General features: G+C 49.9%; 1 protein-coding gene across 1 annotated transcript in view; it reads right to left on the bottom strand.

Annotated features, from left to right (window-relative positions):
* Positions 1 to 4,335: 4,335 nt before the first annotated feature.
* GLDN (gliomedin) overlaps positions 4,336 to 24,251 on the bottom strand; it is a 65,383-nt gene continuing 45,467 nt past the window's right edge. The window contains exons 5-10 of the mRNA XM_034994013.1: positions 14,184 to 14,321; positions 11,665 to 11,793; positions 8,796 to 8,879; positions 8,582 to 8,707; positions 7,454 to 7,604; positions 4,336 to 4,831 (exon numbers count right to left, since the gene is read on the bottom strand). Coding sequence (XP_034849904.1) covers positions 4,354 to 4,831; positions 7,454 to 7,604; positions 8,582 to 8,707; positions 8,796 to 8,879; positions 11,665 to 11,793; positions 14,184 to 14,321 — 1,106 coding nt within the window. The 3' untranslated portion in view covers positions 4,336 to 4,353. The remainder of the gene's footprint in view (positions 4,832 to 7,453; positions 7,605 to 8,581; positions 8,708 to 8,795; positions 8,880 to 11,664; positions 11,794 to 14,183; positions 14,322 to 24,251) is intronic.

Raw genomic sequence — 24,251 nt, 5'->3', positions numbered from 1 at the left:
CCAAATGTCCATCAACTGATGAATGGAGATGTGATATGTACATACAATGGAATATTCCACCCATCAAAAAGAATGAAATCTTGCCATTTGCAATGACATGGATGGAACTAGAGTGTATTATGCTGAGCAAAATGAGTCAGAGAAAGACAAATATCATATGACTTCACTCGTGGAATTTAAGAAACAAAACAGATGAACATAGGGGAAGGGAAGGAAAAACAGAATGAAATAAAAACAGAGAGGGAGGCAAACCATTAGAGACTCTTAACTCTAGGAAACAAACTGAGGGTTGCTGGAGGGGATGTGGGGGAGATGGGGTAACTGGGTGATGGACATTAAGGAGGGCATGTGATGTAATGAGCACCGGGTGTTGTATGTAAGTGATGAATCACTAATTCTACCCTTGAAACCAATACTACACGCTAATGGTAACTAACTTGAATTTAAATTAAAAAAAAATGAAGTGGCAAGACTACTATTTTTTTATGGGTGTTTCTTTTTGCTTTGTAATCTTTTATTTATAAGCGTCCTCATCAGTGCATGCACTGCTACCCAGTAGCACAGACCCTTCAGGGGGAGGTTAGAAAGAAGCCCTATGGGTCACGGCAACAGGTTCTCAAACAGCATTTTTCATTATATGGGCCAGTTTTATTGTAAATTTGTTGTAGAACCAAGAATCCTTTTTTGCTCAGTGCTGGTATGAAGTGTTAACTACCTAATCGAACAGGCCAGCAGACAGAAACTGTGATGCCATGGCCCGGACCCATTTCTGCAGCCCCTGAATCAGGCTGTGAGAACAACAGGGTCACTCTGATTCTCTGCAGGGATGAACTGTAAAAGTAACAACAGTAATTTCTCAAGAATTGTACAATTCTCGTAGCATTTCTCATTTCACATAGAAAAATCTGAGGAAGTAAGATACTGTTATACATTTTACAGAAGAAACAGAGACACTGAGGCATGCAGATCCCTGCCCCGATTCACACAAAGTCAGTTTTTAAAAATCTGTCCTTTTTTATTTTTAGGCCAAAAGGTGATGTCCTTTTCAAGTTGCTTAGCCTATGTCAATAAATTAGCAGATCTCCACTGCATTTATCTGCTTCTGATTCTAGTGACTCGTTCTACATGGTAGTTTTACAGAGTTTTCATGTTTTCCTATAGAGAACACATAGTCCACAGCAATGACTTCTGTTTTCAGAAGGAGTTAGCAAATTGCAAGTTTCAACAGAGAAGAAACCAATGTCATTCTTCAAGAGTATTGTTTTTGGTGGTTACTTTTTCTTTTTAAACGTGACATGTGAATTAAGAGAGAAAAATAAGAATACACTTGTTTCAACATGTGATTGTATTCAGCAGTGATTATTTTGCTAACATTAAATAAATGACAACCAAAAAGAGCCATTCACCATGATTCATTTGTTGCTCAGAATGGTTCACATCTGTGGTCACAGCCTGGAAATCGTGGCTTTTAATAGCGCGCTCCACCAGGTCCCAGCAGCAGGCTGAAAACGGAAAAGCCCAATCACGTGCTTCTTCAGATGGTCTGACATCAAATAGTCACGGCTCATATGTCCTCTGCACTTGGGAAAGGACTCCTGGCTCTTTAAGGATCGTAGGGTTTCATTTGACCCTTCACTTTGCTGCCTTGAAGGTAATAGGACTGGGTGGGGGCAGGCGAAGACCAGAACACCTCATTTTAAAACTTTCACCCCAGAGCTGTTTCTCTGTCCTAACACCTGGGTTTAGTGATACATGAGACCGTGAGTGCCTGCTTCAATAGGACACGTTATCAGTTTGAGAGAAAATGTTTTGAACTAGGGTCCGGCCTACAGTTGAGGTTGGGAGGACGGTGTTATTTACTTTCCAGAGGAAAGCTATCTACTTTAGATTAAAGAAGAATTAGCATTATCTGCTTTGATTCTGACATCAGAAGTGCAGATATTTGGAAAGTGCTTTAAAGCAACTTTGATTATAAGTGACAGTGTAAACTTCTAAACTGATATCTTGACTTAAAAACATTAGTTCTATTTTAGCGGTGAGCCCAGACCTTTTTTTTCTTTAAATAAAGTAGTGCTTGCAGGCAAGAATGAGTAAAATCTCAAGTTTTTCAAGTCTTAAAAAAATCTCCTCTCCTCTGTAAAGACAAACTTCCAACCATATTATGGTGTTACCCATTATACCTCTGTCAGACTCCCTTATCCTGATATTACTCTGCCATGGGAAAAAAAAAAAATCCCAGAATGAGCTTTTCTAGCAGTAAGTATATGATTCTATCCCCACAATTAAGGGAGCCAGGATAGCTCAGATATCAAGACTGAGGTTTCTAAAAAATTTGTTCTAAAAGGAGTATGTGCTCATTCAATAACCTTTTTGGGTTGCGACCATATATACAATTAGTATTGTATATATTACTGGTACTAATACCACCATTACTATGAAACTATATTCATATCCAGGTCCCCTGTGTCCAGAAACAGCAACACATATATTTAAATACTTTAACTAGAAGACTAGTATTCATTAGACACCTTGATCTTAACATGAATCTGAAGTATTTTTTTCAAAGCTATGCTGCCATGACAACCAATCTGATAGAAACGTGGAGAAAAAGTTTCAAATATCGGCTCTTTTAAGAATACAACAACAACAAAAGTTCCCAGTAGCTGCCTAAGTGTTTTCAGGGGCGGGGAGATTTAAATATTCAAATGTGTATAGCCCCTAAGTTTTCAAATGCTTCTATTAATACGGTATAAAGCCACAACTCAGGGCCACTGAGTACGAATTGGAACTCGAGGCGGGGGATCCCCCAGGCGTAGCTCTCCTCCTGCACACACATGAATTCAGCGAAGGCAAAGTGATGAAAAATCCCTAGGTCCCCTTCCTGGCTGTGGGACCTCAGTAACCTTCCAGATTCCTCTCTCCTCTTGGCAGCCCTGCCTGGACCCCAGGCTGCAGAATGTCTGAAGAACTGCTTTGGCAGAAAATATATACTTAAAGGCGTTCAGGTGCAAGTGCAGCTGGGTTTTTCTCCTGGTGTCCAAGGGGACCCGATCACATCCTTTAAAACTGCATTAGGGAAAGAACAGTTTGCGAACTGCTTTTGGGGAGGGCCCCTTAATTTTATGCTGTTCTCACCCTTCCCCTCGACCAAACACTCAAACCGTATCAATTATTCGTTCTCAGTGTGGAACAAAACAAAAGATAACAAACAGCCCCCGGTGAAGAAGCCCAACAGTCAGGCTCACTTTGTACCCTAGATCAGGGGTGGGCAAACTTTCGCTGTAAAGGGCCAGAGGGTCTAGTGTTTTAGGGGCCCCGACTCAACCTTTTTGCAACGACTCAGCCTTGCTTTTGTAGCGCGGGAGTAGTTACGAACTAGGATACGGAAGCAGATGGCGCGCGGCTGCATTCCAGCACAACTTACAGAAAGGCGCCGCGGGCGTGCGCCGTCTCAGGGCCAGGGGCTGTCTGTCCATCCCCGTTGTAGACAGCAGGGCGCCCTCCCGGAAACTGCCCGGTGCTTCCCGTGGCGCTAGCCACGTTCATGCCTACTTGCGCAAGATTTCGTTCTCTGAGAGCAGAGGCGTGGCTGTGGAAGCAGCAGCCCGGGACACCTGGGGAGGCAACGTTTATCCACAGCTGCAAATCAGCATGATCAGAGCGGACAGGAGCCTGGAAGGGCCTGTTTCTGTTTCATCAGCAAACCCGAGCGTGTAGCTGTGCCTGCCTTTTGCTAATCCTGGAGCAGCAACCAGGAGCTGAGGCTAATGGTCATTCTTGTGCCGGGGTGGCAGGTGCGGAGGCAGGGAAAGGCAATAAATTATCAGCAGTCTGGTCCCTCCGCAGCCTGAAAGGGTCCACATGGCTTCCCAAGGCCCGGAAAACAAGTCAGTACTCAGGAATTCACTGCTCAAGTAATTGGGCTTAGAAATTCGGAGGTAAATTTGCTCAGCACGTGGCTAAATACGCACAAACCAAAACCAAATGTAGAACAGTTGTGAGAATAGCAACAGCCAAGAATCACAGAGTTTCCTGCAGGTAGAGGAATTCTTGCCAATCATCTTCACCAGCCCTTTCATATTACCGGTCGGGAAAACAAGGCCCAAAGAGGGAGGGGTAACTTGCCCAGCTAGTCTGTGGAGAAATCACCAGATCTCAGCCACTTTGACTTCGACTTTGCTACTTTCCCTGAAGGAATCTGAACTTAAGGGGGGGTTCCCTGACCATATCAACACTCGTGTCATGAGATTATGACAGCTAAATACCTGGTTACCCTAGAGACAAGATTTATGTTGGGATATAAATGATGCCAGAGAACATCTGAAAGTTGTTGAGGGGGAGCAATGCATCTCCTCACTGGTTTAATGTAGATAACAAAAACTGCACAGGATAAAGCATTAAATGGCCATCTTCCCACGAATATAAACGCTGGTCTCTCATATTGTATGATAACATGGCAAGAACAGACTGGGAAGTTCTTAAATCAAAGTTAGCATTGATCTGTTTCCCTCCTAACAAATCAAAAGCAAATGTTATCCTCATATCTTTGGTGTCTGTGACATAAAGGATCCCTCGGGCAATGAAGGCGTTGCCGGCCTTGGTTTTGGGGTACGTGGTATTGATGTGTTGCCCCACAGAGAATGTCCTCTCATCCAACTGGGCGACAAGAATGCTCGAGCCATCCACACTTGAAGCATAGATAATCCAAAGGCCCTTTTCATCCACAGCTAAATTGAAGTAAGTCTTGGAATTTGCAAAGAGGTACTTTCGATCAAAATACAGGGCATTTTCAAGCTTCAGAGTTTGGGATGTTTCCTTGCCAAAATCAAATCTGAAATGTGTAAAAAGGCAGATATGAGTCAGCATTTTTGTGGACAATGGTGGCTTTGTGGCTATCCTCTATTAAACTGGGTGGGGCCTGGGACTCTGCATTTCTAAGTTCTAGGTCATGCCCGTTATACTGGTCTACCCACAATGCTCTGTGCATCAAGCATGTCAAGGATGGTGATTCCATCTGAGTGTGCCCCTGTGAGCCACGGGACCCCAGGAACATTCCTTACCCTCATGACTCCTCAGGTGTTTGCTAACCTCCTGAAATGCCCCCTCTAAGATTCTTAGACCTGCAGGGGGCCTTAAAAAATGAGCTAGTCCAGTCTTTTCATTTTACAAATGAGAAAGGAGAAGTGACTGGCCCGGGAACATAAGTAGCCAGAGTTTGAATTTAAGTTTTCTGACTGCATGTTTGGGGGTTCTTCCTCTACCCCCTGCTGGAGTTCTTAAGACAAACATGTCACAGCAGTCTAAATGAAGCAGGAAGTCGGCAGCTGAGAAGAGATGTAGCCAAGTCACGGCCCTGAAGTCAGTTTTCTCGTCAGGAAAGTGATTGGATAACTTGAGCTACAGCATGGAGTCCCTTGCCCTCGGCTCCTGGAGGCTGTCTGATTTGGCAGACTCCACACCCAGACCAGATCAGAAAAGTTGATTGTGATTCAAAAGTTACCTAACTCCAGGAATGAAAATTCGGGAACATTAGGCTAAAAGAAAAGAAGAACACAAGAGGGTGCCATTGAGCAGCAGAAGAAATGGGGACAGTGGGGCCGTGGGTGTGCACTGGAGCCTCACAAGCTGGAAGCCTTTTAGGAGACCCTGAAGTAAGTGTGAAAAAAAGCCAGAGGCAAGTGAGGGCTTGAGAAGAGCCTGCCTGCCCAGCTCAGCTCACGGGCTCCTCCGTCCTCTGAATGCCTGGAGGTCAGGACGGCCATTGCTCTGGTATTGGTGCATGGCGGTTGTGTTTCTCGAAGGGGCTCGTCTCTTGCAGGAGAAACAGGGTCTAATTCCAGCCTGACCCCCTGACCCCCTACTTGTGGCTGGTGGAGAGCAGGGCTGCAGGACAGACCTAAGCAGGGCATCACCTATGCTAAGCTTCATTAGAAGCCACTCTTTCTTAGAGTGGCCGATCCTCTTTCTGGGGCTCATGCACCCCAGAACTCCCTTGCCACCCTCATCCCTATGTAAACACAGCCCGGCGGCAATAGGGAGCTGCAGGATTACATGAGGAGAAAGGGCACAGGAAGGAGTGTGTCTGGGGAGTTCTGGCTTCTAAACAGGGAGTGGGTTGGTTGCTGTTTTCTGTTAGCACAAGATTGTCCAAATGAGGTAGCCAGGGAGATGTTGAAATGATGGGGGAGCTGGGAGAGGGGAATGAGAGGCCAAGAGGGGAGATGATTCCAGCCACAGCTGATGTGTGTCCCGTCCCCAGCCTAACCCACCGTCCAATGCCAACAAGGTTGTTGTGGCTGGGCCTCAGTGGGGAAGGGGGTGGAGGGTGAGAGAAGAGGGACCCAGTTTTCCTGCAGGTCCTTATCTCTTATTTTGAATGACTCGGACCATGGCTTTCATAATACTGGCATTATTTCAGATAGGGCTGCTGCTGGAGGGCTGCAGAGGCTCTGGTCCATCTTCTCACTCTTACTGAGGACCTGCAGACCACGGGAGGTGGTGTCTTGACCAAGGCCATGGAGTGAGTAGGCAAAGTTGGAACCTGACTGAGGTCCCTGCTTTCTTGATTTGCCCGAGATGACGTGTTTCTGCCTCTAAAGCCCAGAACTTGGTATCTTCTTAAGCCACAAAGACAGAATTTTAGCAGTTCTTTTGGGGAGACAGGAAGACATGGCTCAGTCTACCCAGGTGGCCACCTCCCTACCCCTTGGGAGAGCAAAGAGGAAGACAGGTAGCCTGGCCAGGGCTCCATCAGGACGACAGATCAATCTGAACACAAAGGCACCTGACTTTGGGGCACCTGGGTGGCTCAGATGGTAAGGTGTCTGCCTTCGGCTCGGGTCATGATCCCAGGGTCCTGGGATCGGGCCCCACATTGGGCTCCTGGCTCAGCAGGGAGCCTGCTTCTCCCTCTCCCTCTGCCTCTCTCCCTGCTCATGCTCTCTCTCTCTCTCTCTCTGTATCTCTGTGTCTCAAATGAATAAATAAAATCTTTAAAAGAAAAAAGGCACCTGACTTTGCACTGTGTTCAGTATTTAGTCTTCAATGATCTGAGCTGTGAGGTGGAATTCTTCACACCTCAAGTTCTTCAGAATACAACTGACTTTGGGGGGTGACACCTTCCTGACAGGGGAGCGCTAGGTTCCGCCTGCCTCTTTTTTCAAAGGATAAGAAAGTGGCAACCCTTATCATGCCAGATCTACTTCTCTCTGGCTCTGACCTTACTCTTGGTGTCCCCCCCAGCAATACGGCAGACCCCAGGCCGGGGCTGGGTCATGTGGCTCACTCACTGTGTCCTATGGTTCATTCAGTCAGCAAACCCTGACTGGCCCCTGTGTGCCAGGCTCTGGGGACAGAAAGATCCCTACCCCTAAGTAGCTCTCAGTTAACTGAAACACCACGCAGGTGCTGTCTGCGATGCATGAGGAGGGCAGCGGCGGCCCGAGGGACTCACCTCACTATGGTGTTGGAGCCTCCTTTGTGGTAGTAGAGAGAGTTGTTGTGAACGGCATGCCCACAGCCATGGAAATAATACGGCAGGTGCAGGAGTGTGTAACTGCCATTCAGCAGCGAGGGTTGGTCTTTGAATTCCTTCACCCTGATGCCTGCCGGGGAGAAGCCAGGGACAGGCGTGGGAGTGAGTCAGGGGAGGGAGTTAAGAGGACGGAAGTTGAGAGTGAGGGGTCTTGCAAGGGTCCGTGTCCAGGTTGGAGTCTCAGACTCCCAGACTCCAAGGCCAATTCTCTTCTCTGGATTCCTGAACTGACCTTCCAAGGCAGAAGCCACAGAGTTGGTTTTGCTCCTCCCAGGACAACTGCATTGCTCCCTCCCAGACCACTCTAGACTGTTTATAAAATCTTCTATCAGACCGACAGAGGCCTGTACCGGGAACAGCGAATACTTGGCCCTTGTGCAGTCTCCTCTCCCTGTCCTGCCACTGCTAACTGACTGCTCCTCCTTCCTTCTGAGCCACAGAGTCCTTCTCCGCTGTTAATCTAGGCAGTCACTGAGCCCTGAGGAAATGAGGCAGTGTCTCAGCAATCGCTCTGACCAGTGGGTATGGCCGGACCCCTTCTGGAATGAGGCTGCTGCTACCACCGCTGGGAACCCCTGACCAGTCCGTCCGGGGCCGCATAAGCGGGGTCATGCTTGGAGGCAGTATGCCTGCCAGAGGGCACCTCACCTTCTCTCCTGGGCTCTCTGTCCAACAGAGCTCGAAGAAAGATGGACGGTGCACAAGAACTTGTCTCTGGCATTGATTCCACAGTATGGTTTCGAGCTTTATAATGCTGTCATCGTAATGCTATTTGTTTCTTTCTGGGTACTTCGCCTAAAACTGGATAAGCTATATTGGGAGCGCCCTGGTCCTGCCCCTGGGACCTGACCTGCAAGGTTTGTCCCCTGTGGGCTCAATGAGAAAAGTGTGCTGCCTGCTCATTTGTGCTTTGGAGACCAAAGAGCAGTTGCGTGACGCCAGTCAGCGTGGGTTTCAGACACGCAGACATAGAATGAGCCCGAAGGCAGGCACCCAACGGAGGGCACAACCCCCATGCAGATCTGCCTCCTTGTCAAGGGAAGGTACCTGAGAAATGTTCCGTCACCCAGATCCGCTCATCACTCTTGTTTGCAGACTCTCTTATCCATGTCCCAAATGTCTCTTTAACTTTCAGGACTTGCGTTGGACTTCCGATGGAAGCGATCACGGATTCTACCAAAGGAAGAGAAAGGAAAATCACTCATCGGCTTTAAGGCATCCAGTTTCTGAATTTCAAAACAAGACGCTTTGCTTCATGTACCTGCTGGTGGAGAATGGTGATCCCCAACCTTCTCATCAGCCTTTCCAACCAACGTACCATCATTCGGTGTAGCGCATGTCTCACCTACAACAGCGATGACAATCATCAAAAGAAATGGAGGTGGCACAGTGAGATTCATGTAGCTTTATAACTGGTGCTTTCCCCACTTCCCCCCAGGCTCTAGTCCTATAAGCATCCCTTACAATAGGCCCACCATGTTTTTTAGTTGCTTGCTTTTAAGCAACAAGTCAAATACTTCCAATTCCCCCCAACCCCACTCCACCCCCACCCTCCACTTGGGGAGTTCCCAACAAGCTTTCCATAATCACAGTTGCTAAAATAATGCAATCCCAAGAGGAGGTCAGTCAAAGGGAAAAAGTGGCCTGTTCAAGCCTTCAGCATTCTGGGATGGGGGGAATGGAGAGCCGTACTGACACTTCCTGGCCCCCCAGGCCAGGTGGTATCACTATCATGGATTGTATTTTCTTGGAAGGATTAACACTTTCAGGGAAGCTGACGGGGCCTCATGATAGGGTGGCCTCCTTTACCTTGTCTTCCTGGACTGCAAAGGGAGGAACCACAGAGGGAGAAGGAGCCCAGAGATGTTTGAACTCCTCTCCACCATTTCCCACCTGTGTTGGCTTTAAGGTCTATGGGACATGGGTCCTGAAGAGGTGCCTGCTTCACAGTTGGTTTGAGGCTATACCTGAGCTAGAAGTCATCCTACCTGGGTTGTAATTGTTCCCTTCAACAGATGGGCTTAATTCAGACCTTTGGTGAAGAGGTGTCTCGGGTTGGCAGAAGCAGGACAGAGGGGAGGAAGGTGGCCAGTGTGAAGACACAGAGAGTGGACTGGCTGGGGAGAAGGACTGGGGCAAATCAAGCTTTCTGGAGTTCAGCCCACTTGCCTAGACCAGTTTTGAAGGATTCAAATCACCTGTGAGTTAGGTGTTAGGGACACATCCATTGTCCCAAGGGAAGCTCACAGAATAATCTATCAGTAAAATAAAGGGCAGGACCCCCTGTACTCTATGAGCCTGTGTTTCCCAGAAGTCCTCTTGTCCCCTGATGAGAGCAGTCTTGGGGACAGTGTGATTACTCCCCCACATGCAATCCTGCTGCCTTGGAGTTTCATCTGGAGTTTCTGTTCAGGAACGTGGGTTTTGCCAGGAAAGGGACAGAGAGACCCTCCTGTTCTTAGTCTGAAGAAAAGGCTCTCATTAATTCGTGTTGTACCAACCTGCTTCTAAAGCTGTGGGGGTGGGAGGGGGCTTAAAGAAATGGAATTGGGAGGCAAGAAGGCCAAGTTCAGATGCAGGATGCCTGGCAACCGAGGACCCATTTCTAGGAGGCAGAGTGGAAGATTACGGCTTCTCATTTTTTGTTTTTTTTTTTTTAATTTTTTATTGTTATGTTAATCCCCATACATTACATCATTAGTTTTAGATGTAGTGTTCCATGTACGGCTTCTCATTTAAAGCAGTTTTCACAACACTGAGGCCCAGCCCCTGCTAACCAGCCTCTTAGTAGGCAGGCGAGGCGGGGGCAGACGCCTCTCCAAGCACCCGTGTCCTGGCTGACACAGCCTATGGCAAACTGGGACTCTGCAAACGCTCAGGTCAGATTCCCCCTCTTCTCCCGGGGAAGGTTCCCGCTCAGCTCATTCTCCAAGGGCAGCTGAACAAAGAGCTGCCGCTAACGGAGGGGCCGGTGCTGAACGCCAGTGAAGGGGCAGGGTGCTAACTGCTGGGCAGAATTATAATCAGGCTCCACTGACTGGGGGGTGGGGTAGGGTGACATCTTTGGAAGCACAGATTCGCCCACTCTGACGGCTGAGTGTGCCCCCAAAATGTCTTCCCGAAAGAAGAGGGCACCTAACAAAAGGAAAGACCAATTAGGGAAGTGGCAGTGAAATCCCCAGCAAGTGTGAAAGAAACTCCAGGCAGGATCCTCCTCCTCTCTGCTTCCCACTGAAGTCATGGTATCAAGTTGTACCTTCTCCTGGTCTTAGCAGGTGAGTGGGTCCTAGGTCACCTCTCTGGGGAGAAGTTCTAGCCACACCTCAGAAGTATTTTTCATTAATATGGCCCTTCATTTGTAATTAGCTTTCAGCCCCATGGCCACCTCTGTCACCGATTGGCCCACAAACAAGTCCTCTTGGCCTCTCAGAGATCAGGCGTCCCTTGCCCTTGGTTCGCTTAGTCTCAAAGTGTGAATTTCCATCTCTGAAAGGAAGATGCTCTAAGAGCACAGCTTTAGAGCCAGGCAGACGTGAATCCCAGCTCTGTCACTTACTAACTGAGTGACCTTGGGCAAGCTACAGAGCTCCTTGGTGTTTCAGTTTGGGTTCTGTAAGTTGGTGGCAATACCAATTCCCATGTCGTGGCATTTGCTGTGAGCATCCAACGAACTAAGCACTTAGCACCGTGCCCCGCACATGGTCAGCACGCAAAGCATAGTGGTGGTGAGGGCAGAACCGTAGTACCGTGGGGAGGTTGCCAAGCTGAACCTCCCCCTCGTCTTCCCAGCATTAGCCAAGCTCTTCATGCTCCCAGAGTGAATGACTTAGCCTTTGAGACTGTTTCAGGGAAGAGGGATGGTGGTTTGGCAAGGAAGAGGAATAGTCTGGGGATAAATGAGAGGAGGGTGAGGAGGGGAGGGTATGGGAGGCCCAATTCTAAACCTGCTATAAGTTCTCACCCCCAGGGCAGAGTGCCCAAGCAGCCCACCGGCCTGGTGCAAGAGAGAACTCTCGGTTTAGGCAAAATCTCCCTCCGTTTAAGAAATCTGGTTGCAAAGCCTGGGTGAAGCCTGAGAGTTTGGGATCATTAGCCAAAGAGGTAGGATCCCTGGGGCAGGGGCTGGTGACCTGCACACTGGCCATTGAACATGTTTTGCTGCCGAGGGCCTTTAGATCTTCTGCTTCCGGGGGCTCCTGGGGGACCTGGAGGGCCCGGAGGGCCAGGGGGGCCAGGCGGGCCTTGGTCACCTTTGGCACCTGGAGAGAGAGAAGGGGGGTGGGGGTGAGAGATCGATTCAAGAGCCATAAACAGAGATGGGTTTCTCCCAGGGGAAAGGAGAATGAGCAGCTCCAGGGAGGATGGCTGAGCCCCCCTTCCCAGACATAACTGTATTCTAGCACTCGTCCATGCAAAGTTGAGGATGCACCCATAGCAGACGTTGAGTTCCAACCCTGTGCCAGGAACTGTGCTAAGAATTTTACAAATCTCCCACCCATTGTTCTTCCCAACCATTCTGTGAGGTGGTATTAGTGGCCCGTCGGTGACCCGAGCCTTGGGGAAGTTCAGTGCTTTGCCCGAGGTCACCACGGGGAACAAGGCTGTGTCTCAGGGGTCTCACGGCAAAGCTCACGCTCATTTCACTGCCATGTTGAAGGATCTCAACCCTGACTACTTATTTGAGTACCCAAGGAGCTCTCATACAATTCTAGTGCTGGGGCCCCACACAGAACAATTAGGTCAAAATGGTGGGGAGACTGGTCGTCTGTATTTTTGAAAGCCTCCTCATACGCTGCCAGGTATGAGAAGCACCGCTCTGTGTGGTAGAAGAGATCAGGGGAGCCGGCCCAGCCTATGACCTTGGGCAGGCAGCTCAACCCTCCGATCCTGTTTCTTCATTTCCAGACTGAGTCTCATCCATCCTGTCTTGCCCTGGGAGTATCCACTGAGGTCACTGGCGTGAGTGCTCTAACTTTAGATGGCCAATGGGCATGGGTACAGTCCTTTCCATGTGCTATTGTCCGGAGCATTCACAAGGATGCCATGAGGCTGGGCCATTTAGCCCTTTGGTTCTACCCACCTGTCCTGAGCTGACTGGTGATCTCAGACCTTATTAGCTGCCTCTTCCCAGCCAGACCAAATAAGCCTTTCCAGTCTCTCTAGAATGGGCAAGCTGGGGTCACAGAGGCCAGAGGCAAGTCCAAGCCCATTCTGAAAGGGGCAGACATCTATAGGCAGGGCATATATGATCCACTCTCATATGCCTTGTTTGCTCTCTGGCCTAGGGACACCGAGCTCTGCCTGCTCTCTGGAGTTGGGGTACACTCAAGGATGTTGCTTTCCTGAATGGTTTGTCAGCACCCCTCACCTGTTCGGTAGCGTAGGGGAGTGCAGTATTTGGGATGTGTAGATTCCTATATAACTGAAGTATAACATGGTCTCGTATTTTCAAAGTATATTCACCTATATTTGATGCTGTCAAAAGACTTCTTAAATTTTATGTATTTTGCAGAGCAACTTCCCTGTTTCAGAAACAAAGCATGCTAAACATAATTTGAGCTTTGGTCTTAGCACAGTACCTGGCAAACAGTAGGTGCTCAACACATTTTGAGTGGCTAGATGGGCGACTGCTTCGGGGTCATTGTTCTTTTTTTTTTTTTTTAAGATTTTTTTTAAAAAATTTTATTTGACAGAGAGAGAGACAACGAGAGAGGGAACACAGCAGGGGGAGTGGGAGAGGAAGAAGCAGGCTTCCCAAGGAGCAGGGAGCCCGATGCGGGGCTCGGTCCCAGGACCCTGGGATCATGACCTGAGCTGAAGGCAGACGCTTAATGACTGAGCCACCCAGGCGCCCCTAGGGTTCTTGACCATTTATCATCCTAGCTTCTTCAGGACAGATGTCCTGTCTCACTCACTTTCATCTTCATATTCCCAACTACTAGCAAAGTTGCTAATTCATAAATGGTGTTCTTTGACATTCAAAAATATTTATTGAATACATAAGGATAGTTATATTTTTATGATATGAGTGGTCTCTGAAGTACTGTGCTTATAAAATTCGTCTGCCCCTTCCTCATCCATGACCATCAGCTGTCACCTACTCTTTCCACTGTGTCTTTCTGTGGTTTGCTATCTCTACACCCCCTGGCCCCTCCCAGGTGCCAACTGTCTGCTCTGAGCCTGGGCTGGAAACCAGAAAAAGGAGATCAGCTACCATGTCTGCTCCAATTCTGTGTCCAAAGGCTTAGGATAAAGATCTGAAGATGACCCTACCTGGACTGTGAAGAAAATGTCTGAGCTTTCTGTCAGTTGTCCTCTGAAGTATCTTAAATTGCTTGCTTACTTGTCTTGTTCTAGATTGTGCTAGATTTAATAGATATTTGGAAAAAGGAAGTTCCCTTCATCGTCATTCAATCTAACCATGATGTTTGGACTGGAATTATCTAAACTACTTATGCTTACATCTGAGATTTGGTCTCGCCAACATTGTGATAACATGCATGGTTTTCTCCTTTTTGAAAGCACAGAACCCTAAGACATGCTGCAAAGCAGATGAGCACATAAAGCAGATACGGGGAGAAGACCCAAGGCAAGCTGCCTTTGTCCTAAAAACCAGGCCGGTTTCTGGGCCCAAGTGCCAGCCACTTACCTGTGGGGAGCACATCATTGGACACGTCTCCTTTGTCTCCTTTGTCACCCTTTGGCCCTGCTGGGCCCTCATTTCCAGTCAAGCCCAGCTCACCAGGGTCTCCCTTCTCCCCTGGAGTTCCTGTGGCTCCGGGCAGCCCTGAGGGGAGGAAAATGATTTATTAGCCTATAGTGCAAGAAATTCTGGTACACCACTTTGTAATATTGTACACTGTACTTTTAGGGTGAAGGACTTTCAACAACCAAATACCTAAGTCTTTGTTGCTGACATTTTAGGTCAGCAGCATGATATAAACTCATTAAAGACTAGTATTTCCAGGTGGCTCTTCTGAATATTTTAGGGACCTTCGGCTGGGCCAACAGGTTGGAGAGGAGTGGACCAGAAAAGGGGCAATTGCAGCAAGAGCGGAAGGAAGGTAAGGCCTGACCCGAAGTTTGCCACACGGGAAGGATGGAGCGTGCAGAGGGGTCTGTGTGGCACCCGGAAGGGTGGGTGTTGTCCCCTGCCTTCTTGGTTTCTTCCTCACAACATACTGGACCAGTAGGCTGCTCGGTCATCCTTACTCTCATTGTAGAGAAGCTGGAGCTCAGGCTTACCGTGGTCATCACTGAGGCCACTAAGTGAGCAGCAGAGATCTGATTCCATGACATTCCAGGGCAAAATGCTTTTCATCAAAAGAGCAAAATGGGTAAAGTTGCTCTAGCATAAGCGTTAAGAGGGATGGTGATAGTGTGGATAAAATGCAGTAAGTGGACTGTCTGCCTCTGTTCCTGGGGAGCCATAACTCCAGGAACTGCAGACCCACCCCTGTCAGCTAGACATGGGTAAGAGTCTAGGCAATGGCCCCTCTCAGCATGCATTATGGACTACACAGCATTCTGATCCCCGGGAGGAAGGAAGCAAACGAGGTGCATGATACGATTGCCCTGGTCACTGCTGGCAGGTAGTTTCCAGACAGAAGCAGAAGGAGTGGTGCCCAAATAGAGCCTCGCCATTTCACTGAGGTGAGGAGACCAAAGCCGGAGTCTGGGGAGGTAGAGGTGGCTAGGGTTCATGAGGCAGAAGGAGGTGGTTGTGCAGACGGAACTCTGGAGAACTTCAGAGGGGTCTCCTTGGGTCTTTGGCTGAGTAATGACCTGCAGGGTGAAACTCTACGAGGCAGGGCAAGAACAAACAGGAAGTTCACTACACAACTCTCAGTGCTTGCCCAGGGTGAGGGCTTCATTCCCACCAGGCAAAGCAGGGAGATCTCAGAAAATGATGCGATATTGGGTAAAGTCCTTGGAAAAGTCTTGTCTCAGCAGTGAGGCTAAATTAACCCAAGAGTCAAGGCTGCTGTGGATCCGTTATAACTAAGCTTAAAAACCAGCTTCGGAAATATTAAACAGCTGGGAGTAGTCACTGCCAGAATAGAGTCCACGATTTGAATCGTTTAGTGAATGTAATGCAGCACAGTAACAGTTTAAGAAAGGAAAGGATCGTATCATCTCAGCCGATGCAGAAAAGGCATGTGATAAAATTTAACACCTATTCTTTTTTTTTTTTTTTAATATAGAGAGAGAGCACAAGTAGGGGGAGCAGCAGAGGGAGAGGGAGAAGTAGGCTCCCTGCTCAGTAACACCCATTCTTAATAAGAATTCTCATCAAACAAAGAATAGGAAGAAACGTCAATCTGAAAAGGGACCTCTATAAAAATACCTATAGCTAAGCTCCTCCTTAGTGATGAAAGACTAACTGATTTCTCCCTAAGATTAGGAACAAGACAAGGGCATCAATATTCATCACTTTTATTTCACATGATACCAGAGGTCCCAACTAGTGCAATAAAGAAAAAGAAAGAGGGCGCCTGGGTGGCTCAGTTGGTTAAGCGACTGCCTTCGGCTCAGGTCATGATCCTGGAGTCCCCGGATCGATCCCCGCATCGGGCTCCCTGCTCGGCGGGGAGCCTGCTTCTCCCTCTGACCCTCCCCCCTCTCATGTGCTCTCTCTCTGTCATTCTCTCTGTCTCAAATAAATAAATAAAATCTTTAAAAAAAATTATTAAAAAAAAAGAAAAAGAAAGAAAGAAAGAAAAGAAAGATTGGAAAGGATGGATTCAAATTGTCTTTATTTGCAGATAGCTGATTGTTTTGTAGAAAATCTCATGGAACCTATAAAAAAGCTACTAGAACTCCTGACCACTCAGGGACCCTGGGGCCCTGAGAAGGAAAGGGATTGCCTAATATTGGGCAGAGGTATTGTCAGATATGAATCTATTAACACAGTCCCCTATCTGCAGGACCTACATGCTCATTCTCACAACAGCTTCCTGGAGATATTGCTCAAAGTGGCAGAGATTTCAGGCAGCAAGGAAGAGCCAGAGGCATGTTTTAGTGCAAAACAGACCTTTAGTTCCTCTCAACTTCTATGACCAAGAGGGCTTAGGATCCATTCATTTTTTTTCTAATTACCCTGCCAGTCCCCAAGCCACTGCCTTTTTTTTTTTTTTAAGATATTTCTTTATTTATTTGAGAGAGAGAGAGAGGAGGGGCAGAGGGGGACAGAGAGGAAGAGGGAAAGAATCTCAAGCAGACTGCGCTGAGCTTGGAGCCCAACGTGGGGCTCGATAACACCACCCTGAGATCATGACCTGAGCTGAAACCAAGAGTCAGAGGCTTATCCGACTGAACACCCAGGAGTGCCCCTGCCCCGGCCATGTTCCTTCTTACAGGCTCTGGCTAAGTGAGTGCCCACAGCCCCTCTCTTACGCTCATCGACTTGGCCAGTCCCTACTCCCTGTCATCTTTTCAGCCTTGCGATTGTCCTCCCTCTAGATTAACAGTTGAGATTTTAAGATCTGGACCCCCCCCCCGGCCCCGCTTCCTACCAGCCCCATAGGATTCCAAAATCACTGTCCCAAGAGAATCTGAGAATTCAGGATTGGAAGGCAACTTGGAGGTCATTCAGATTAAACTCACATCCCAGCCCAGAAGCCTCTCTATGCTGCCTGACGGCTCTTCTCAAGTCCTGTCCGCAGTGGGGAGGGAGGTTATTACATCCCATCACATCACACATCATACCAGAAGATTCTGCATTGCCACCGGAGGCAATATTCCCTAAAACCTACACCTGGAGCTCTCAGCACCTTTCCTTCTTGCCGGGGAAGTGATACACACTCAGTGTAGCATTTGCTCTTCCCAATTTAAGGGGCTGTACCCGGACCACCCCAGGAGGACAGCAGTGTCCTCAAGAACCTTCAAATGTTGATCACTGTTCGACAACGTGGTGCACAAAGTCGTGTTTGCCAGATTGCCGCCAACCATAAAAACCGCGTCTTCATGACAACCATGACATTCAGCCCTTGCAGGGGAGTGAGAGGGCGGCGCGCGCCGACGGAGGGGCTGGGGACCTGGTGGGAGAGGAGCGGAGAGGAGCAGGGCAGCCCCTCCGCTCCGCGGGGGGGCCTGTGCTGGGCATGGTGCAGTCACACAGATGGCAAACCACACCTGTGGGCAGGGGGCAGGCCTCCCTCGCAGCGCCACCCAAGCCCCGTGGCCGTGGCTCACCCCTGCCCACGGCTATTAGGACAGCTTGCTGGAAAGTGGCTCACTCACTCAAGAAGAGCCCTTAATCAGGGGCCTCTGCATAGGAAGACGTCCTTTTGTTGGGATTTTAAATAGGCAATTTGGCACATTATCTGCAGGACACAAAAGACGAGAACGTTGCCATAGAGTCGGGCCCGCACAATGCGCCGAGGATAACCGATACCTTCTAAAGGTTTCACATGACCCAGATTCTGCAGTGCTCAGGGAAAGGGTGTCTTCTAGTTACTTCGGGGTTTTCTCTTTCAGGCATTTATTCTGGTCACAAAGAACCTCTCCGCATCAGCATCCGATTTCCACTTTATTCCTCCCGCTTGTGCCTTTTCTTTCTCAAAAAGGCCGTGTGTGAGACAAGAAAACGTTCGTACTGGAATGCAGTTGTGGTAATGCTGCCCCCACAGGGGTGACGCTCTAAAGCTGAGGGGCGCCTGGGTGGCTCAGTCGTTGGGCGTCTGCCTTCGGCTCAGGTCATGATCCCAGGGTCCTGGGATGGAGCCCCGCTTCGGGCTCCCTGCTTGGCGGGGAGTCTGCTTCTCCCTCTCCCACTCCCCCTGCTTGTGTTCCCTCTCTCGCTGTATCTATCTCTGTCAAATGAATAAATAAAATCTTTAAAAAAAAAAAAAAAGAATGTATTTTGACTCTGAGCTGGGTCTGCATGATCGTTTTTCCGCTTTCAGTAAGAAAGGGCGGGGGATGTTCCATCTCCATAGAGTCTGTCTTTTCTCTCCTGACCGATGCCTCTGACAGTTTCCTCTTGTCCCACCTTGGCCGTGCCCTGGCCGTGGGACTTCGGAGGTATAGCACCACCCGATCCCATTCACCGTCGGAGGACCCCCGGCAGGGGGAGGGGGGCACTTTCTTCCCCGGCCTGACTCGGCAGCGCCCGGCCGTGCTGTTACAGGTGCACGGCCCCGCCCCCCGCGCAGTGCATCCCCTGTGAGTCCTGGCAGGCTTCGAGTCAGCACATTCTGCAGAGAAGAAAGGCCGGATTCTGCTCGCCCGCCTCATCTGCTGGGAGTGGCTCTCTGCTATTTTCCTTCCCCTGTGGCGCGCACTCAAAACAAACCATCTCACCAGCTTTAGAGTTGGGGGTTGCATTACGTTGCTGGGGTCAACTTCAGGATCTTCACGGCAGGGGGTGAGGGAGGACGGCTTATTTTTGGCAGGACCATCTGTCGCTGACTGAGGCAGGGCGGCGAAAGGGGGCCAGGGGGGTGTCACACAAAACCCGGTCCCAAGATTGGCATGAATAAAGAGGAGGGCATTTATTTCTGTTGTATGAGGATTCGATTTTTAGAGAAGACAATGCAGTATTAACCCTTAGTGAGAAAGTGCGAGACAGATGGAAAAAAAAAAAAGCGAATGCTTGGTTTTGAGGCGATCGAATGTCAAACTTCATAGATGTCAGTTGCAAAATGGACCACATTTAAGTCTCTTTAGTTCTTCTCTCTGCGTCTAAGTCGGTGTTTTCCAATGAATACAGGCATTTCAACTTAGCTTTCCTTCTGGGTTAAAACCAAGTTTTGAAAACAATAGCTAACACTAATAGGGCACTCACTATGTGTCAGGCCGTATTCTAAGCCCTATACATATCTCTCATTTAATCTCCTAAATGACCTTATGAGGTTGATACTACTATTGTTCCCATCTTACAGATGAGGAAACTGGCACAGAGTGATTAAGTAACTTGCCCAAGGGCACACAGCTAGTAAGTGGCAGAGCCAGGACCCAAACCATGCCAACAGGCTCCGGCGCCATGCTATTCCACTGTTGTTCTCAGCTTAGTCCTAACCTCCAGGGCCTGGAACACCCAGTGAAGGGGGGGCAATAAAGTCCATGTTGACACGAATGGACATAACTTGTCCACTGTCGCAAAGGTAAGAAGTTCTGCTAAGGTCAGAAACCGAGGGTTATCTCCCGGAAACAACGGTTAGGCTAGAGCTCTATACTCTGGTTTCATCAGGCTCTTCATCTCCTCAAGAGCCCACAGTGGCTCCCTGCTGCCTCCTGCAGACATGCACCTAGCCAGGGTCCCCTCCAGTATCCAGGGGCAGTCTCACTAACAGTCCCTCCAGGCTAGGCCTTTCTCTTCTACCCGGCAACACCCTCCATAGCTCCCCTCTGATTATTTCTAAGACATTGATCACACTCCTCTCTCTTGTCCCTTACACTTAGCCCTACTATACAACCCATCTTCTGCCCTATTTGGGCCCTATTTGTCCCTTCTGTGCACAGGGAAGTTCAGCTTTCTCTTCTGGCGGAACTACCCACTGTCAGGAGAAAGCAGTCTTCAGATCAGAGTAACCAGCTATTACTCAGTAGCTGTGTGTAAGATATGGCCTCTCCTTCCCTGGACGAGAAGCCCTCATGGACGGAAAGTGTGCACTACCCTTCTCATTCACACACGCGTGCGTGCGGTCTTCAGTCATCAATTACTGAGCTTCACCTGGGCCCAGAGAGAGCTGCGCTGGGTAACCGAATATGTAAGACATGGTCTCTCCTTCATGGACAAGCACTAGAGCAGACTATTTAAAAATTGGAAACCATGTTAGAGTTGTGGGAACCTGGCGTCCTCAGTCTACAGGTGGGACCAAGGCTCAACGGTGAAGGGACCTGCCCAAGGCCTCGGAGCCGGTCGGGGACTGAGGCAGGGGCTTCGGGGACTCCTTCCACTCCTTCCTCTGCCTGGAGAGCAGGAACTAAGAGGTGCATAATCAACTCTGCCTGCCAGGCTGTTCCTCACTGAGCTGCATATTCTTGCACATGTCCTGCCTCCTGGCCCTCCCCGTCAGGCTCAGCGTCAGGCTCAGCGTCAGGCTCAGGCTGGAGGGGGTCTGCCGCCCTACGTCCTGAAGGAGTTAATGGCACTAGCTCCCAAGGCCAGGCCTCCTTCCCATCGGCTCCTGCTCTGTGGCACCTCGGGGGCGCTGATCTCACAGCTGGGGGCCAGCCCCCCCCGCCCCCCACCCCCCGGCCTGGAAGCTCAGTGTAGTTGTGTTTAAGAGCAGGGGTCCAGGAGTCAGAGAGACCTGGTTTCAAGTCCTGCCTCCTCCACTTCTTACCTTTGCAACAGTGGACAAGTTATGTCCATTCGTGTCAACAAGGACTTTATTGCCCCCCCCTTCGCTGGGTGTTCCAGGCCCTGGAGGTTAGGACTAAGCAAGATAGACATTGCTTGGCTGTCATGGACCTCACATCCTTCCTAGGGGGTCAGACCATCAGCTCATCAACAAGCAAACGCAAGGAGAGCGTTTCCGGGAAGGGATGTGTATTTTGACAGAACAGGGAAGGAGGCAGGGGCTAGACACAGAGGTGGGGGACGAACTTGAAGAGGGGTGGCAATAGAGATGAGACCTGCACCAGGACCAGCTGCAGGAAGGACAAGGAAAGAGTATTCCAGGCAGTGGGCACAGCAGTGCAAAGGTCCTGGGGCAAGGGTGGGCTTGGCCTGTTTGAGAAACAGGAAGATAGGGCTTCTTCATCTGGAAAAAATATGGCCAACAAAAATATCCATCTCCTGAGGGTGGTTTTGAAGACCAAATGAGATAAGTATAGAGCGTACTTGGTAGCATGCCTGACAATAGATATTAGCTATTTGCATACTATTGTTCAGAGGATCACTGCTAGAGGGCAGAGTCCAGCCTGAGTACCGTCTCTATGGAACACAGGCTCTTTTTCCTGTTTTTAGAAACAGCACTTGTTGTTCTCTCTTTCTGGAATGCACGCCCACCCCTCCTCTCTCCCACCCCTGCCTGGCAAACCACTATGGATCCTGGAACTCTCGGCCAGAATCACAACGCTTCCTTCTCCACAGTCATGACCTTGGCCCAACAGGTCACATCCTGTATGAGACCCTGCAGTGCCTTCTTGGAGCCGAACAGGAGACCCATACTACTACTCAGAAGGTTCTGGAAGGCCTCTCTGCACGTCTCCCTTCCCCCAGCCACACCTGTCAGGCCCTTGTGGGTGCCTTGCACTCCACCTGGGCCACCCTCTGCCTGCTCACATCCTTCAAGTCTGACCTTAGACTTTACCTCCGTGACCCTCCCTCTCTGTACTGTATCTCTTAACCCCTGTTCTCTCCTTCAAATGGGTATCTCATGTTGTGATTGCAGATATATTTCATTATTGACTTCTAATTTGTGCCTTCCCACCAAAGATTTAAAGTTCCAGGGGCTGCATCTGTTTTGTTTCTGCACTAGGGCTTGGAACCTGCTCGCTAAATGTTTGCTGACAGATGTTCCCACCCTGTCCTGGTCTTCTTGCTACTCAGTCCCGTTCTTGGCCTCCTTTGCTGGCTCATCCCCCTCCTACTTGGTCATTAGACGTTGTTGCTTCTCAGGGCTGAACCCAGGCCCTCCTCTTCTGTTAGCTCCCTCCAAAAGGACGGTGCCCACACCCACATGCACACCGCCTCAGGTGGCCCCTCCTGTATACCTCGAGCCCCAGGGTCTCCTCTGACTAGAGACCTGCCTGCATCTCCAAGGCCCCCGACATCTCCTCCTGGACGTTTCAGGGCACCTCAAACTCAGCACATCCCATGCTGAGCCACACTCCTTTCCCTGAACCTGAGTTGATATGGGGCTCCCTTCCTCAGGACAGAGCGGTCATCAGGGACAGAGATCTCAGAGTCGGTCTTGGGGTCCCCCTCCCCCTTCCTCCTTATATCCACCCACCACTGGGTACTGCTGATTTCCCCCCAGAATATCACTCAACTCCACTGGTCTCTCCATCCCGCTGGCCTGCCGTCCCTTCGACCTGTGCGCTGAGTAGCTTCTGAACTGTCTCCCTCCTTCTGTCCTTGCTCCCCTAGTGTACTCTCCACAAGGCGGCCACAGTGTTATTTTAGAAAAGCGGACCTGACCTTGTCACTCTCTCCTACTTGCAACCCCTCAGTGGCTTCTCAGTGCTCGCTGAACAAAGCCCAGGCCCCCTGACCAGCTCTGCTCTCTCCTCCCTGCAAGAACACTGAGTGCTGGGTAGGATGTGAGCCCGCTGTCAGGCGAAGGAAGGAAGCAGAGGAGGGAACACACAGCTCTAGGGCTTTGGCAGGGGGACCGGGCCCTCGTGCTGGGGTTCAGGGTCCGGGGCAGGGGTGGAGCTGACCCCTGGTGGAGCCCTGCTTTCAACAACCTCTCCGTAGAACCAGGCTCGGCAGACAGTCTTTGTGTTTGTACGTCTAGGATGGTGGTGGTCTCCCCTTCCCCTGGCCCGGGGCATGGACAACGGCCTGGGCCCTTAGTGGCTCAACTTCTCTGCTCAGCCTTAGCGGACGCTTCTCGTTCTAATGCTGCTGACGCCCGGAGGCCTCCGGCACGGGGAGACAGCTGCGGAGGAGGGTCTGCGTCTTCGGCTGGAGGTCCCGTGGGATCTCCTGGAGACCAAGGATTTGGTCCCTTCCCCTGGCGAGTGGACCCTGGCCCCGCTCAGTGCTCCACCGCTGCCCTCCCCCCCCCACCCCGCCCTCCCGCACCTCCCTCAGCACAGATGCAGGGGAGTGCTTGCCGGGTGAGGCAGGGCAGCTAGCTCTCTGCACGGCTGCCAATCCTCCCAGTTCCCTCCCGGACCAGCCACAGTCCTTACGATTCCAGGGCCTAGCTGACTTGGCCGCTATCTCTCTGGCTCTGACTCCACCACATCTGCCCTGGCCGCCTTGCCGCTCCTCAGACCCCGTGGGCACACCGGCCTCACACACTCTGCTGAAACGCCCCCCCGCCCCCCCATAGCCCCTGGCTCCCTCTCTCCCTTCCTCCAGGCGTTTGCTCCCTTCCTTTTCAGGGGCCCTTAGCTGGCTTCCCAATCCACAGTCACCCCACCCCCCACCCCAGCCACATACACACACTTGTTATTTCCTCTCTTGACACTGTGCGTCCTCTGTAACAGATGATCCTTTCCTACTTATTTAGCTTGTTTATGGCCACTCTGCCCAGACTGGAATGTGAGTTTCATGAAGGTAGGGATTTTGTCAGCTTTTTCATTTCTAGATCCCCAGCACCTAGAACAGGACCTGCCACGTAAATAGGTGTTATAAAGATGAATGAACTTTTTCCATTCTGGCTTCACTGGGTCGTGGGCTGCATATCAAGCACACCTCTCCAAAGCCAGGGATCTGTAAGTCACCCCTTTGAAAGTCATCCATTTCCCACCTGTTCCATACCCAAAGAACCATGGTTTCCTCCCCCTCATAGCTGACCCTCAGGATATTCATTGCTGAATCCTCAGGACTGGATTACATTTCTGGGGCCTTTCTGGGATAAACCAAATGTCTGCACCCTGATGGCCATCATTATTCAATGCCGATGCTCATTTATAATTATGATTATTATCTAACATGTAAGGATCCGTTACTGCTCTGTAATTAAAGCTGGAATGGCTGGCCTTCTGAGGACTGAGCTGACTTGGCCTGTGTGGGCCCATCTTCACAGAGGCTGCTCCCCCGGAACATGAGCATGTCGGCTTGACCAAGTGGCAGAGCCATTTAACAATT

This window comes from Mirounga leonina, unplaced genomic scaffold, assembly GCF_011800145.1.
Source record: "Mirounga leonina isolate KUSES-001 unplaced genomic scaffold, KU_Mleo_1.0 Mir_91, whole genome shotgun sequence".
NCBI classification, from domain to species: Eukaryota; Metazoa; Chordata; class Mammalia; order Carnivora; family Phocidae; genus Mirounga; species Mirounga leonina.
The sequence above is the reverse complement of the archived record's forward strand: the minus strand, read 5'-3'. Positions and strand labels throughout refer to the sequence as shown.